This window comes from Bombus impatiens, unplaced genomic scaffold (genome assembly GCF_000188095.3).
Source record: "Bombus impatiens unplaced genomic scaffold, BIMP_2.2 scf_0217, whole genome shotgun sequence".
Classification (NCBI taxonomy): Eukaryota; Metazoa; Arthropoda; class Insecta; order Hymenoptera; family Apidae; genus Bombus; species Bombus impatiens.
Window position 1 is genome coordinate 2,939,150 of NT_176636.1, and position 15,455 is coordinate 2,954,604.

General features: G+C 39.6%; 1 protein-coding gene and 1 long non-coding RNA gene across 3 annotated transcripts in view; one reads left to right on the forward strand and one right to left on the reverse strand.

Moving 5' to 3' along the window:
- The window catches only part of LOC100741460 (protein kinase C-binding protein NELL1-like), an 81,392-nt gene that overhangs the window by 15,031 nt on the left and 50,906 nt on the right, over positions 1-15,455 (reverse strand). Inside the window, exon 3 of the mRNA XM_033319862.1 lies at positions 5,416-5,634. Coding sequence (XP_033175753.1) covers positions 5,416-5,634 — 219 coding nt within the window. The remainder of the gene's footprint in view (positions 1-5,415; positions 5,635-15,455) is intronic.
- Positions 1-15,455, forward strand: part of LOC112212553 — a 72,677-nt gene that overhangs the window by 13,416 nt on the left and 43,806 nt on the right. The gene's annotated exons all lie outside the window — the stretch shown is intronic.

The following is a 15,455-nucleotide window of genomic DNA, read 5'->3' on the forward strand; positions in this document are numbered from 1 at the left end:
ACAAGGGAAGGATTCACAGACCTCGTATGTAGGTCAACCGAAATTTTTGGTGGGTCGCATCGATTAGTCTCATTCACGGTTCCTGCTCGCATAGTTACGTAATCTCGTGGACATGGGAATTCGATTGTTGGGGATCACAATTGCTTCATCCGTTACATCCAGGAAAATTCCAACAAACTTTAATATCTCTATCTCAAAGATCTCTGTACGATCCCTCTCATAGAAATTAGATAATATACGCGATAATATATCAATTATCTTATTTAATCCTATATAATCCGAGATTTATTAAAATGTATAAAAAATTTTAACGATCGAAAACCAATAGAAAGTCGGTTTTTTACTTGAAAATTTAATTTTACTATTTTACATATTTAAAACATTTAAGAAGCTTTGATTAAATTCTAACCTTACATTAAACTTCAAATTCTATCATACTTCTCATAAGTTTCTAATCATGATATAAATAGAAGAGAAAAAGGTCATATTGCGTGTACATATTCGCCCATTAATTCCACTAGAGTTATACCCTAGTCACGCCATCTACACCGGCTGTAAGACGACACCTTTTGCACGGTACGATGGCTCATTAGCTGGAACAAGGCACGAGCGATAAAGTTTCGCTGGAAGCGGGATAAAGCGTGGTTCCTGTGCAAAGCTGATCCTTCGTTGTTCGATTAAGCTCACTGGCAGAATTAATTGTTCGCGTGGGCCTCGCCAGCGAACCGTGTAATCGGACGGGGCCCGCGGCGATTGCGCGTCTGCCCTAAGGATCGGTGTGTCGCCACGCATGAATGCAGCGCGCATGCGCCAGGCTTCTCGCATGGGCCTCGAGTTTCAGACGCGGCGCGCGAGCCTTAATAAAAAGTAACCAGACACCAAGGGCCTATAATGTACACCCGAGGGCCATCGAACGCTATACCACGTTCAATTATGCAAGTCCATGGTTTGTTAACGGGTAAGTGCACGTAACAGACCCTTTTAAGCCGTACGTAATCGTTTTGCACCAACTGGCACACGTATCGATGACTTCTGGTCGGTGACACTGAACGGACGATGTAGAAGATGAAGGTAGATTAAGGCGAATTTACACTATTGTACTCTGGATGTGCATGGCAGGTGATTCATCTATGTTGAACGTGAAAAATGAAAGCTGCAATGTTTATACGAGTGTTTATGCAATGTTTTGCCTCACTGGTTTTCAAAATGTTTGTGATTGGAACAGCGTGATTGTTTCAATTAGACAACCCAAACCTATAGAAATTCTAACCTCTAATTAAATGCTACTTCGCTTAAATTTGCTCAAGACCAAACATCGTCTATAAATACAAAATTCGTGAAGAATTTGCGAGATGTTTCACATTAAGATGCAAATACAATTCACCGATACAAATCTAATTCGGCCAGATTCCCATATTCGAAATCGATAACACGGAAGAGTGATCAAAGGGGGATCCTAAACCAGTAGCCAGCAATAATTTAGCATCTGCGAAGATAGTCGGCGAGAAAGTTATTCGTTTCGCAAATAAACAGCGTATAGATTAGATCGGGTATTCCCCTCAGATGGGATAGACATGGGGTCAAGCAATTTTAGGACCAGAGTGGTTCTGGTTCCCCATCGAACTACAAAAGGGGGATCATGAAATCTTGTTTTCCGTGTTCAGAGAAAACTCTGACACGTGTCAGTGTATATCGTTCGAATCCTTTGTTCAGTGATTACAATAGTCTCCCAATACGAACTGAATGAACTGAATTTTGGGGATGCTTCCTCTTCGTCAATCCACTGTCCAAAAGGATATTTATCGAGGGTTAACACGTGACAAGAAAAATAAGAACTAAGTGAACAAACACGTGTGTAATGGAAAAATAATAAAACGTCGATGAAGTATCGATTTTACCATATGATATTATTTAAAATCTTCACAAAGAACCTAACCTTGACTGTACAGGAGAATTAATTATTACGAACAAATACTTATGACCTAAAGTAAATAGTAAAATGACTAATTCACCTTGTATTTGAAACAGAAATGTATAACTGAAGTCAATAGTCAATAGCAAAGCAATGGGACATATAGTACCTAACCTTAACTATACCATAAAATTGATTACTAACAGAAAGGTCATTTATCCTGTATGTCAATCATAACTGTATTGCTAAATTGAGTATCATAGCCTCATTTTTCTAAATCAAGCCAAACGAAATAGTTGCTTCATACCTCATTCATAATTGCGTTATTCAATCCTAATTTCTCTGACTCAAACTAAATAACTATAAAATCTCTTCATGTCGTACCTCAACATCAGAAATATGTACTACAAATTATCTATTCCGATTCAAATTAGATAATAAAGTAGTTCATTGATTCCATATTGGTTTAACCAAAACACTAAAATGATTCATTCGTCCCATATATCAACTGTGATAACTGTACCTCAGATTCAGCTGTGCCAAGAACAACCACTATAACCAAACACTCCTGACTCAAGCAGAATAATCAAATGATTCGTCATTCTTTAAGATTCTCCGTTACAACCACTCGCAATTCTATAAACCATTTTCTGGATCCCAATGCAAACAAACTTTAAAAACAATCATGATCGTCTGCCAAGAACTCGTATTAAGGCAAGGAACGTCTCAGTCGAATAACATCGACGATTTCGACTCGTAAAAACGCTCACACGCGAAGACAGAGAAACGAGCGAAAATAGGGTTGTGCAAGGGGTTGCAGTGACGAAAGGAAAGCAAGAGAAAAAGAGGGTTCCCTTTGGTTCGACGTTGCAAACCGCAAAGAACGTTCAGTTACTTCCGCGAAACCATCGACTGAGGGTGCAGACCGGGCCGGTAATTGAAATTTCTTTCGGGGAAACCCCTGCTGTCGCCCTTGGGCCAACCACCCCCCATTCTATGCTCGCTTTTCGCGGACGTTGCACCGTCGCCCACGCTTTTAGCCACGGCTGTGTGCACGTTTCTCTGATGTCGGATGTTCGGGGCAAGGGGAGGTCGGGTATTTATTCGCTATACAGGGTGTCAGCATATTCTCGATTTCATGTAGAACGTAGAACTAAATTTCGTTTTAGGGGACTTTAAATTGACTCATTTTCTTTCCTCTCTCCTTTTGGCTCATAGAACTCAAATATGCCAGTTTCAAATGAAGGGAGTCATGGGATCAAATGTCGTATCGATATGTAAAATATTAGAATATCGATAGCGTAAGATATGTTATATTAAAAAAATAGATAGATTATATTATCTAATATCGTGAGCCTGCGGACCAAACATATACATTAACTGATTAAAAACTGTTACATAACCTTAAAAAGGATTATCGCGTGATGGAAAGAAGAGAATTGCTGTTGCACGTTCATAGAGTTAAAAGCCGGAAATGCCGCGAAAATGCCGGGTCAATTCGCTCGAAACTTGAAAGGACAATCGATACTCGCAGACCATGAGGGAATTCCCTCTGGAGGTCTGCCAATGGAGACGACGCGGCTATGAAACTGACCTTTCACAATATCGATTAATCAGTCGTTATGTAACCATCACGGTTCAACTGATCAGGGCCAATTGTTTTTCCAGTTGATCACTGTATCGCACGAATTCGTTCCGTTCCGAGAAACTAAAACGCTTTTTCGAGAGTAATTGGAAAAATTTCATACATGAAAGAATTTCATTGACGAGATAAAACTTGAATAGAATAGAAAATTCATGAGTTTTCCTTAACTAAATCTGATTCGATTAAATACCGTGTTATTTCGAATGTAGCATTTTTATCTTCGATATTAACTCATTACATAACCTCAAAGATCATACGGCTACACCCTTTACTCTGTTCTGACTTGTTTGCAAATCGTTTTAATTCTAGATTTTGACATTCTTTCTTTTTTTACACACTTTTACATGAACACACGATTAAATTTAACGAAATTTCCTGTATAATCGCTATTTCATTCCATTCAAGTCTCCATGTACACAGTGATCCAAAAAAAAAACGTAATTTATATTATCTAGGCGCTAAAATTAATTTTTCTTATTAACGAAACATATTTTAATTTTGATCAAAGTTTAGTCAAAAATGTAGCTTATGTGCTTGAACCTCGATAACTTCTTGACATTAAAAGAATACGATCTTACATTTTTGTAACCTCTAATCGTCGATCGTTCATCTTCGATCACAAAATAACAATAAAAGAACTGTAACTTTATTATACCTCACAGTAACATATTGGTAACTCTGACCCTCCACAAATATAGTTCTAACCTTCAATGATATATACATAAAATCGCAAAGCACCTACATATGTTTCCTCTGGCGAATACAAAAAAGGAGGGCGAGGTAACACGCGATACGCAAGAAGTAATAATCAACTTTATGACTGACGATGATTACCGGTCGCAAAATTCTATAGGAAGATAGCACGCGGACAAAACGACTCTCCGATATGCAAACAGGGCTATATTCGGGTTAAGAGAACCTTCTACAGATACCCGTTTCGGTTCCTGCACCACTCGCGAAATTTACTGCGTCCCGTACAATCTGCACGCAATACCGTGCACCAGTGTAAATTGCGCGATATGATTTATGCTCGTTTCATCCATATTTCGAGCTGCCACGTTCCAAATATTGACACAAGTCGTCAAATTCTTCGCTTAAGTTTAAGGAGGAAATAAAAATAGTTTTTAAAAAATGGACAAGCGTTTTTTCTTTGTCTAATGAAAGCACGCATGTTGTTTATATATGAGAAACGTTGAGACAACAGGAATATTTTGCACGAAATTAGATTATTGAAGGTTCGAAGTAAAATTAAGTTAAAAATAGTCGATGGTCTTTTTTATTTCTCTAATGGAGTAATGTATGTTGTTTGTATAGTATAGTATATTGGAGAAAATTAAGATAAATATGAAAATGATACTTGAGGTTCGAACATATTTAACCTTTGGACAATAAAAGATTTATCTGATACGTCATACGATTCTCAGTACAACGACGTGTTAAAAGTGTCATTTAACCTTAAAAATCATCTTTCTCCTAGAGATTTTCCGCTAGACCTTTAAACTGTGATTCTCAAATTGATCTCTTGACGTAAACGGAATAGACTGTTAACCCGCTGGCATTAAATAACGTCTCTGGCTCGTCATATGTCTCTTATACTAAAGTATACAATGTTGCACGACATCAAGACGTCGACTATACACATTCGCATTGCAATTTACGTAAAAGAATATTTTAATTTCAAATAATTGTAAATTGTTTTCTTCAAACAATTTCGTTCGAAGATTACAGTTTACAGCGAATGATATATAAAGATCATAGTCAATACAAAACATGTTGACGAACAATCTTTGAAACCATAGAAACGATTCTATCCAAGAAACTGTCACGAATGACAAAACAATTTGTAAACGACACTCACCCTGAAGATAATAGGCTGGCTTTAACCTAACCAGTCCTGGCACCTGTGTAACACCCTGCCGCGTTGTATTGTGCAGCTGTAACGCTTCCAAGAGGTCTATGCCACCGCCAGATTCGCTTCGTGTCCTGGATCTCGTACCCAGGACATCGGTGGCCTCCTCTGTGACACCAACAGTGGCCACCGCCGTCTCTTCCTCTTTCTTGTTTGTCGTGCCAGACACTGTAAAACAAACCGATCGTTAAACGTTTTCCAACACTCCACAAAGGCCAGTCATAACATGGAATTGATTTATGAACGAATTCATCGCTGTTCGCTGTACATACAGAACGAATTGATCCTTTGTATATAATCGTTTATAAAGCCACTGATGAATAGGCCTTTGGAAGTTAGGTGTGGGGGATTTTTGATAGGCATCGTATGTTCAGGATTGTTTGCAAAAGGGGTTTATAAAGCGAGCGGTGATTGTGAGAAAGGAAGATAATTGTGGAATGTTTAAGATATCAATCCCTAAAGGGAATCATTAACAAGTGATCGCGAAAAGAAATATTAGATATAACATCAGAAATTTTGAATAATCTGTCATAAAATATAATAGCGATTAATTTTGAAAATCTATAAAACGAAATATTGATAATTTTGAGAATACTAGGAAAGTGTTTCTGCAGAGGAATCCTCTACAAAGGAAAGATATCCTTTCAAAAGTTGTTCTTAGAGAGAACCAATTCCAAGAAGAAGAGTGTTCGATATCTTCTAAAAGAAATACCGATAACTTCAAGAACCCTCAAAACCGTTTGCAAAGAAAGCAACGTTCATCGTTTGTAGAGCCCCCCAAAAATCCTATCCCAGCAACACGAAACTTTAAAATCCTCTTATAAAGCTTCAAAAAAAAAAAAAAGCAATCCCCCAAACGAAACCGATGCTCCATTCACATCGAAAACCGCAGATCTAAACGACGCGATTGAAACAGCCAGTACAGTACCACCACACGCGCCATGCAACAACCTTTCATGTGGCTCGTCAAACGAGGAAACCATCAGGGAGAAAAAGAAAATAACCACCCGTCAGCCACCTGCCAGAACTTTCAATTCCCCAAACGAGCCGCTCCTCTGCCCTCTGGCGGTCAGTCATGGAAAAAGGACACTTTTATTAGCCATTCCCCATGATCGAGGGAAAAAGATATTGACAGGTCTACCAAAAACGTCAACCAAAAGAGAAAGAGAGAGAGAGAGGAAAAGAATCAACTTGTGAAAGCCTTTTCCACAGAGGATTCTGTCATAGTTCAGCGAAATGGATTTTTCATATAAAGTTCGAGCGAAACGATCCGCTGTTTACGAGTGGTAGAACGAGAACGAGGAGGAGATGAGTTTGGCGAGAGGAGATCGAGGATGGGGAGACGAAGGGAACGAGAAAAAGCGTAGAAACACCGATAACGAGCGTCGACCGTGAAGAGTCGATCGATACCAGCACGCTACTTCGAGAGGTTACCTCGCCGCCTCTTTTCCCTATCCTTTCCTTATCTTTCAGCTTCTTCCGTTCGATCGGTTCTCGTCTGTCTCCTTTTCTCTTTCCACGTCTCTTTAGTATTCTCTCGCCTCGAGAATGGATGCTCGACGAACGGCTCTCAACATTATTCAGAGGACAGTGAGTGGAAATACACCATTGAACTTTATTGCTGTTCGAGTGGAGAAGTCCGCGGAAACGTGGCTCGTTTCTCCAGACGAAATGGCGAGGGAACATCGAACTGTTCTCTGTAGTTTTACAAAGCAACCGGGAAATGGAGCATTTAAGAGGCGGAGTTATTGAAATCTTGCATTCGGCTGTCGATTCGTCGTGTTCTAACTTTGATGGGATGTTGCTCGAGAGAAATCGGAAAAGTCTTTCCGGCTGTTTTGTGTTTGACGTGCAGGAAATACAGGGTAACGTAGGTTTGATTTAAGGCTAGGTAAATTGTACGTTGAAAGAAGATAGGGTAGAGGTAAAGTAGAGTTGGGAGAATGGTAGTTCGGTAAAGATGGTCATAGAATGTTGCGAAAAATAGTAATTTAGAGTTGAAGAGTGGTATAACAAGTATAAGTAGAATGGAAGGTTAGGAGAATAGTAATTTAGTAGAGACAGTATAGAAAGTTGAGGAAAATAGTGATTTGCGACTGAGAGATTAAATAATTTAATAGACACGCCACGTCAAATTCAAAGAGATAATTTAGGAGCAAGAAGTATTAGGATACAAGTAAGTAGGACAGAAATAAAATAAAAGTAGAAAAATAATTTGAAGAAAGTATAGATAGGAGAGTGGCGAATAAATATAATAAGGGGACTATTTCGCATAAAAGAATATTTCAGACAGGGTACGGCAATTTTGATAAAAGAAAGTTCTTACTCGAAGTCGAGCAACACAGCGACTATTTTATAGATGCTCAATGTACGACCGGAAAGTTGGCGCCACATGGGTTATAGTACAGGCGGTTGCGATGCTAACCTATCAACGACGGCAATCTATCCAACTAACTTGATGAAACTAAGAATATAATCGTTTAGAGTGCCGTGCTATGATTGCCACTTTTTTGTTGCTTACAATCTTTCGTTCTCACATTATACTTCCTCGGAAGTTCTATGGAGTTTTACAAGTTCTCCAGTTTCAGATTTGTATCGTTCGATCGTAAACAAATCTGGGAAATTCGCATTAAATTACCTTTCATCTTAGAGTCCAATTCGATTCCTGTATGTTAACATCTATATTTACGAAATAGAGGCTACGACTACAATTACATAACTTCTACGTCAACTGTAATTGAAACAAAATTACGTGTGGCCCAACATAAAGACTAATTTTTCTGTTATTTTCTCCCTTTCTTGCTTTTTCTATTTATTTATTTATCTGCTGTAATAACAGACTTAGGTTTAGAGAGGAACATGATATAAAAAACAATTATTAAAATTTACAATATACAAAGATCTGTCTTTCGTTTTCCGATAATTCCACCGTGAAACAGAAGGATGAACTCTCCTTCGAATTGCAACCTCAAAAAGCGTCAAATACTTTCAATCAACCTCTTCGATAACGAAAATCCGATAAAAAGTAAAAGAGCACGAAAGAGGAAGGGAAAAAGCATACAAAGAGACGAAGAAAACGAGCTACTTAAAAATTCCAACTCGAATTCTAAAGGCTCGTTCGCTAATTGACTGGGAAGGCTCAGTGACGAATCAACGGGACCATTGAAGAGTTGCGAGGAACGGGACCAACAAAACGTAAACAACACCCGGCGAATGCTTCTAAAACGGTCCGTGAATCGGTTTGCTCAGTGGAGGAACACTTTTTTAATTGCGTAACGAGAGGGACGGTGAAAAGAGACACCGTGGAAAGTCAGCATTTCCCTTTCATCCGCGTAGGAAACACAATCGGAGGATTTTGCGCGCGAGACACACTGCCGCAGACATTAATCGGGGCAAATCGTCTGCTAAATTAATGGCGCTGCTGGTACGGCAGCATTCGTGTCTAAAAGCGGCCCGATTCGCCAAACGCATGCCTCCTGCGTCTTTGATCCATTGGCGTATCTCTCTTTGTCACGCTTTACTTTGCGTTTCCAGACTAAAAGTCCCTTTGACTTGCGTGAATCCGTCATTAATCCTACAGAAATCCTTAACTTCAAAACTGAAAGTCCTTCCACTGTTGCTTTTTTCATTTTGGGTTAGAGATTTGGAAGCGTGCTGACTGAAGATCGTAGCAGTCAATCATTTTCTATTTTAGGGTTAGAATGTTTCGTATTCCTTCTCTAATGATTTTGCTTAGTAACTTCGTTTCTAAACATCAAAATTCATGCGCATTTTTACTGTCAATAATTGAAACAAATTACTTTCTCGAAATCGGCAACAAAAAGCTAATTTTCTACAAGTCCTTAAACTACGAACGACCTAGAAGGTAATCTACACATTAGTTTTCAAAATTCGTCACCAGAGGGATACCACCTTTCTAAGATTCTTCGACCCAACTTAATCATTCGAAAACCGACTTAATCACCAAAAAAAAAAACCTAAATATATCCTACGAATGCAATTAATTTTCATAACCTGTCTCCCACTGCATTTCTCAAATACCACGGCGAGAAATAAATGAGAAGAACGTTCTTGCCAACTATCGCTCGTAACAATCCCGACGCGAAAACTTCCAAAGCTCGCGAATTCCCCTACAACCTACTGGCAGGGCGCATAAAGTCGTGGCAAACAGAAAAGTGGTGCAAGCCCCATCGATTCGTCGCAAAGGGTTAACGAACCGAGCGAATTTCTGTGGGGTGACGCCAATGCTCATCTAAGAGCGACGAAGCTTTCTTGCGTCCGAAAACACGCGCTATCGTGCGCCTGTGTACGTGTCTGTACGCCCTTATACGCCTATATACATATACGTGTGTATGCGTGTGTGTGTGTGCGCGCGCGCGCGCGCACGATAGCCCGACGCCGAACGAAACTGGATGGAATGGAACGACGGTGGCAGACTGCCGGGCGTCGCGACGCCCGCTATCGAACCGTACGCGGCATTATCGTTCTCTTCGAGCAACAGAGACGGGACGAAAGAGCAGGGTGGAGCACGAGGATGTGCACAGCTCGTAAACCGACTCCCACATGGTCAAATACACAGGCCAGATGCAAGTATGAATGTCTCGATGCCGGTGATGATGATTAACGAGCCTGGCCACACGGATTCCTTCGATATTTACGACTGTGCACCTTACACGAGACTTCCGTGTGAAGATCGACTCGGAGCCTAGGGAATGATTGGTGGTGCTGGTGTCAAGTTCAGTGTGCACTGATGAGTCTGAATGGGCATCCGTGGATCGTGTGTCGTTCCGTTCGGCCGCTACACTCTCGGTACTATAGGTATCTGTCTTTTTCCTAAAGGTTTTTTTTTGGACATTGGAAGAAAGATCGTTTAACGGTCCGCGTCACCGATGTCGTCTGTCTAAGTAGATGTCGCTGCGGATGTTAACGGCCGTGTCAAAATCACGCGACTTTTTGTAGGCGTCAGTTAAGAGAGTTGGAGGATCCTCTCGCGGTTACAGATTGCTTGGTTAAGGATTGCTTGGTTAAGGACGTTCTTTCTTTTTTCTTTATTTTGTTAAGGAGTGTTGCTAGAACGAGTAACGGTAGTAGTTCAGATTGAATAGATGCTGATGAAGTGGTACGAGGGTCGTATATTATTTTGGCCAAGTGGTACTTCTGTTTTGTAGGACTTTGGCGCGCGTCAAGTAGTTAGATGGAATTTTATCTTTGTCTTTGATGAATATTGTTGTGAATTCTTTTATTTAGGTCGCTTGGACTTCGAGAAGTGAATGTAAAATGTCCCCGGTCAAATTAACGATGCATCCAATTGTGAGCTTCAATTTAGATACAATAGGTTTCTTCCTTTTTTTAAAATCATCTTAAAATCATCTTTCGTCAAATCTAAGGTTAAGACAGCCTCTGATAATGTTTAGTTAGAATTATGTAAAATAAATTTTGACATAAAGGTCCGTAATGTAATTTTTAAATTATTTAGTGCGAAATGCCCCTAGATTAATTAACGATATATCGAAACTGAAGTGTCTCGCTTAATGTTACAGTCGTGTGTTAGCTTATCAAATTACTTCATCATCATCTTCGTTATTAATGTTATTATTCGAGAATATATATTCTTAGGACTTGTAACAATACTGCAACACGTGAGCCGAATGAACCGCGCGAATGCCTTTTAATGAACATGTTCCACACGCGAGGATAATGACCTTACCACGTTCTCGCGCGCGTAACGCCCACATTTATCATTCATAACGTTCCCTTTACGATACAATCCGTATGCTTGATCGTTAATAACGTTACCGAATTTTCCAACTGGTACACGCCGCGAATTAATCCGTTTCGTTTTAATCGCGATTGCAGTGTCCAATACCGCAGCCATCGTGTAAACGAGATTTTAGTATCCAAATTAAAGCTTCGTTTCCAATCACGAGATTACCGTATAAATTTGGATATTGATTATTCGCTGTTGACAAATATACAACTAGAAATAATTAACACTGAATTCAATATTGAATTACCTGTAGAAGTACCATTCGCGATCAACGAAACACAATTAAGAAAAGACATGGAAACTGTCCGATTTTCATTATTGCTCGTTTTAATTACATTGGTACTGTGTCCAAGAAGATAGAATTCCATTTATTTGAATCTGTCGAAAGGCAAACAGTAATTCTCTGCTGTCTAATACATCGTTACTACCTACTGATTCTCAGCGCTAGTATGTACTTATAATTAATTCCACAGCCTGTTAGTTCACATTCAGGTAAGTAGATTGGAACAGAGGTTCGTTAATTAAAATTCCATAGTTTAGATAAATGAAGTGGTAGCGCAACGATGATAGCTGGTATACGGGTTACGATATAGCAAGGTCGTAAATAAAATTATCGAATAGCGGCACTAACTGGTTACATGGGACTGAAGGCCCACTTATACAGGTATATATATATATATGTATATACGCTGCGTTCTATTTTATATTTTCTTGCAATAGAATAGAAAATGGTGAGTATAATATAGCGTATAAACAACGATATCTCATTTATAAGTAAAACGTTAAGTGAGCAGTTAAATATATTTCTTGAGATTTGTAGAAATTTTTAAGTGATTTTTAAACTATTTTCAATATCATATTAATTAATATAGAGGGTGTATCTTTATCGAATTTAAAGTATAACTTAGACGACTCTTTGGAAACGAATAAGAGCCCTTTGGCAGGATTTGCAACATTTTAAAGACACACTAAAAGACGATAAAAAAATTCTCCAAACTCCCAGCCAACATCACCTTCATACCAAACGCAATACACGCGATTCCCATATTATCGATACCATGTATGAAAAGTCTAATCCCCATAGAGGCTAATGGCAGGCTCGAATCATCAATCTCACGGGGTGGTATTCTATTTTAAGCTGGCTGCGTGCAACGCGCGCCGCATTTTTCATTCACAGTAGACCGGTCATAAGGAAACGAAACGCGTCGACGAATGCCAGGGACTGGCGTCGTCGAATCGATATCGCACGGCGGTCAAGCATCGTGTCCGGCGACGATACTGTTCCACGACCTGTTTCATCGATCCATCAGCCACGGGTCGAAAGCGGTTCCCGACTCTATGGGGGTCGCAGCCCCCGGAAACGTCGATGAATTTTGCTAGATACGAGCGTCACGCGGCTTGGACGCTCCTGAAACTCGTCGTTGGCAAGCTCACGGTTTCCTAGAACCTACGGCTCATACCCTCGATCACGCGATTGCCAGACGTCGGTGATTATCGTCATTAGCGCCAGTGTATCGACGGAGAATCGGGGAACTATGGATTTTTGGTAAAATAAGAAAATTAGAAGACCGAACAGGGGAAAAGTGAACGGGCGTTTTTAGGGATTTTGATGTCCTTCGGTGTCTTTGGGTGTTGAAAAAGGAGTATAGTTTGAAGAAGAGGAGGATTAGATTTTTTTTCAACGAGAAGTGTGTATAAGACGATTATTGCAACGATTGCAATGTGCTCGGTACAAAGTGCTGGTACTTTCCATATGAAATTCAGTAAAATTTAAAATTCTGTAAATGTTAATAAAATCGATGAGAAAATGCTGCATTGGATACGTCTTCAATTTTTAAGTCTGAAATACACTTTTAACTGACATGAAATTTTCCGAAGGTTTAATCGAGCTCTTGAATGTTTGACCGTGTCTTTGATAGTTTATTACACTACTACTACTAGATGCGCAATATACATATTATGCGATTTTCTATTATCGTTTCATGTAGTCGATAGGAATAACAATTGAAAGCACAATTTGTTCGAACACGAAATTTCTTGGAAGAACCGATGAAACGTAACTCGTTCAATTGTACAGGTGCATCGATCCGTATATTCGACACGCAAATTTGAAGAAGTCAATTATCGTTCTCAGACGTGATAATTGCATGAAAATTGTACGAGACCTAACGTACGAGTAAAACTTACTTAGCAACTAGAAGCAACAACGATTTGTTAAAAGTTTGCACGATTATTTGAGGCGATCAATTGTTAAATGGCTCGTGTTACGAGGAAATTCGTTCGATTCGAGTTTACTCCTATTCACGATGGCAATTCATTCAATAGTTTTCAATTATTCACACCTATGGCGTGTACAGTAGTACTCAGTTACAATGACGAGCCATTCAATGCATCGAGCAAACGCATAGGCGTTCGTTGTTTGATTGTTTCGATCATTTAGTCGTGTTTTAAACAGAATATTTTTTATTATATCAATTATTTTATTAATATTATATATTCGTCTATTCCAAGCTCCTAACTATTTTCTATTATTTCCAGCATATTAGTTATCTAATTAATTAGTCCCAGTAGTAGTTCCACAGTTTTCAATTCTATGCAACAATCATTCCCTCTGCCAATTCGATAAATTCATTTTTATAAATTTCCTATAAATGCGTCAAAATTCGCGATATATCCATTTTAAATCACACGAAACCAGCGATAATAATTCTTCAAGTACTCACCTTTAACCGTCCAAAGAATGCCCTGCGCGCCCCCAAGCGTTAAACCGATTGATAATAAGAATAACCAGCACGAGGAAGCACAGATTATCAAAGCAAACGAGATCGACATAACCAAAGCGCGATCGTTCTCGTGGCAAACGCGACACTGATCAAGCATCGAAATATGGGGAGTCCCCGGTTGCTAGCAGCACGCGCCACATTTTCATTTCGCGCGGCGGCCAGGATCGGATTTCGAGACCACGCGTTGTTTTTCTTTTTTAACGTGGCGTGATTTTACGCGTAGGATTACGCGAGATCATTGAAATTTCTCGTAACAGAGCGCAACGTGAGGAGGGTGGATATAAGATATTCTTGAACGTCGATGGAATTTAACCATAGAATACCATAATGCTGACAAAAATCGGCCTCCTCGTGAGAACTGGCGAAGTTCGATCATTGGTGACCAGGGTCAAGGTCGTTGTGGTTAACTTGTCGTGGTCGATAGTCTTGGAATATTACTGGCGTCGCGGCGCCACACGACTTTCGTGCCCACATTATGGTTTTCCCCATGAATACCAACATCAACCCTTTTATAGTGTGGTAAGAAATACGAATTTTAACCCCTTCATAACGGAAGAAAAGTAACAGAAAAATAAAGAAAATTTGCTTGGCAGGGTATTTTGATGTTGATATATTTTTATAAAATTTGAATCTTATTCAACTTACTTGATGTATGTAAGTAGATTTTGTCAATGGATATTTTACCATGTTAAGCGAGTTAGAACTCGAATACTCTCAGCTAAAGACTATTACCAGCGTTAATTTCGGAAGTTTTGGCAAGCTCGCGTGAAATTAACACAAAGGAAATCGTGTTTCCGCGATGGCGGCGATCGATCGCGCCGCGCCGCACAAAAGCGCCGTGATTGAGGAAAGTATTAACGTTAAGGCGGCCTTTTTCAGGCTGCAAAGGCGATTAAACGGGGTTGTGCCAGTTGGTAGTGGCCTTGTCGACGCCGTTTCACCAATTGTCGAACGGAAAGACGCTTAAACAAAAGACGTCGTTGCATAATCGAAGACCGAACATTAAACTTTTCAATACAACCCTCTCTCTTTATTCCATCTTTCTTCCCAAACCAAATTAATTACTCCATAATTTCAATTACATTTTGAAAATTAAAAGATATAATATTGTCCGCTCTCTACTTTTCAATAATATTCAACGGAATCTCTAAAATAAATCCTAGAAAGAATTCCCACGCCTACACCTAATTCCGGTTTCCTCAAACAAGGTGGTAGCCCGGTGGTCAATAGCCTGAAAGACGGAGAGTCAAACAGTCAAATAATAAAGAAAAGGACCTTCTTGCTTTTACCTAGAAGACGTTATCGACCTTCGAGGCTCGTTATCTAAGGAAAGCCACACCAGACTACGATAAGGATCTCGATGCCAGATTTTTAAGACAGAGGTTAGAGATTAGAACGAAAGATAAGAGAGGTATGGGAACAGGTACATGTTATACAGG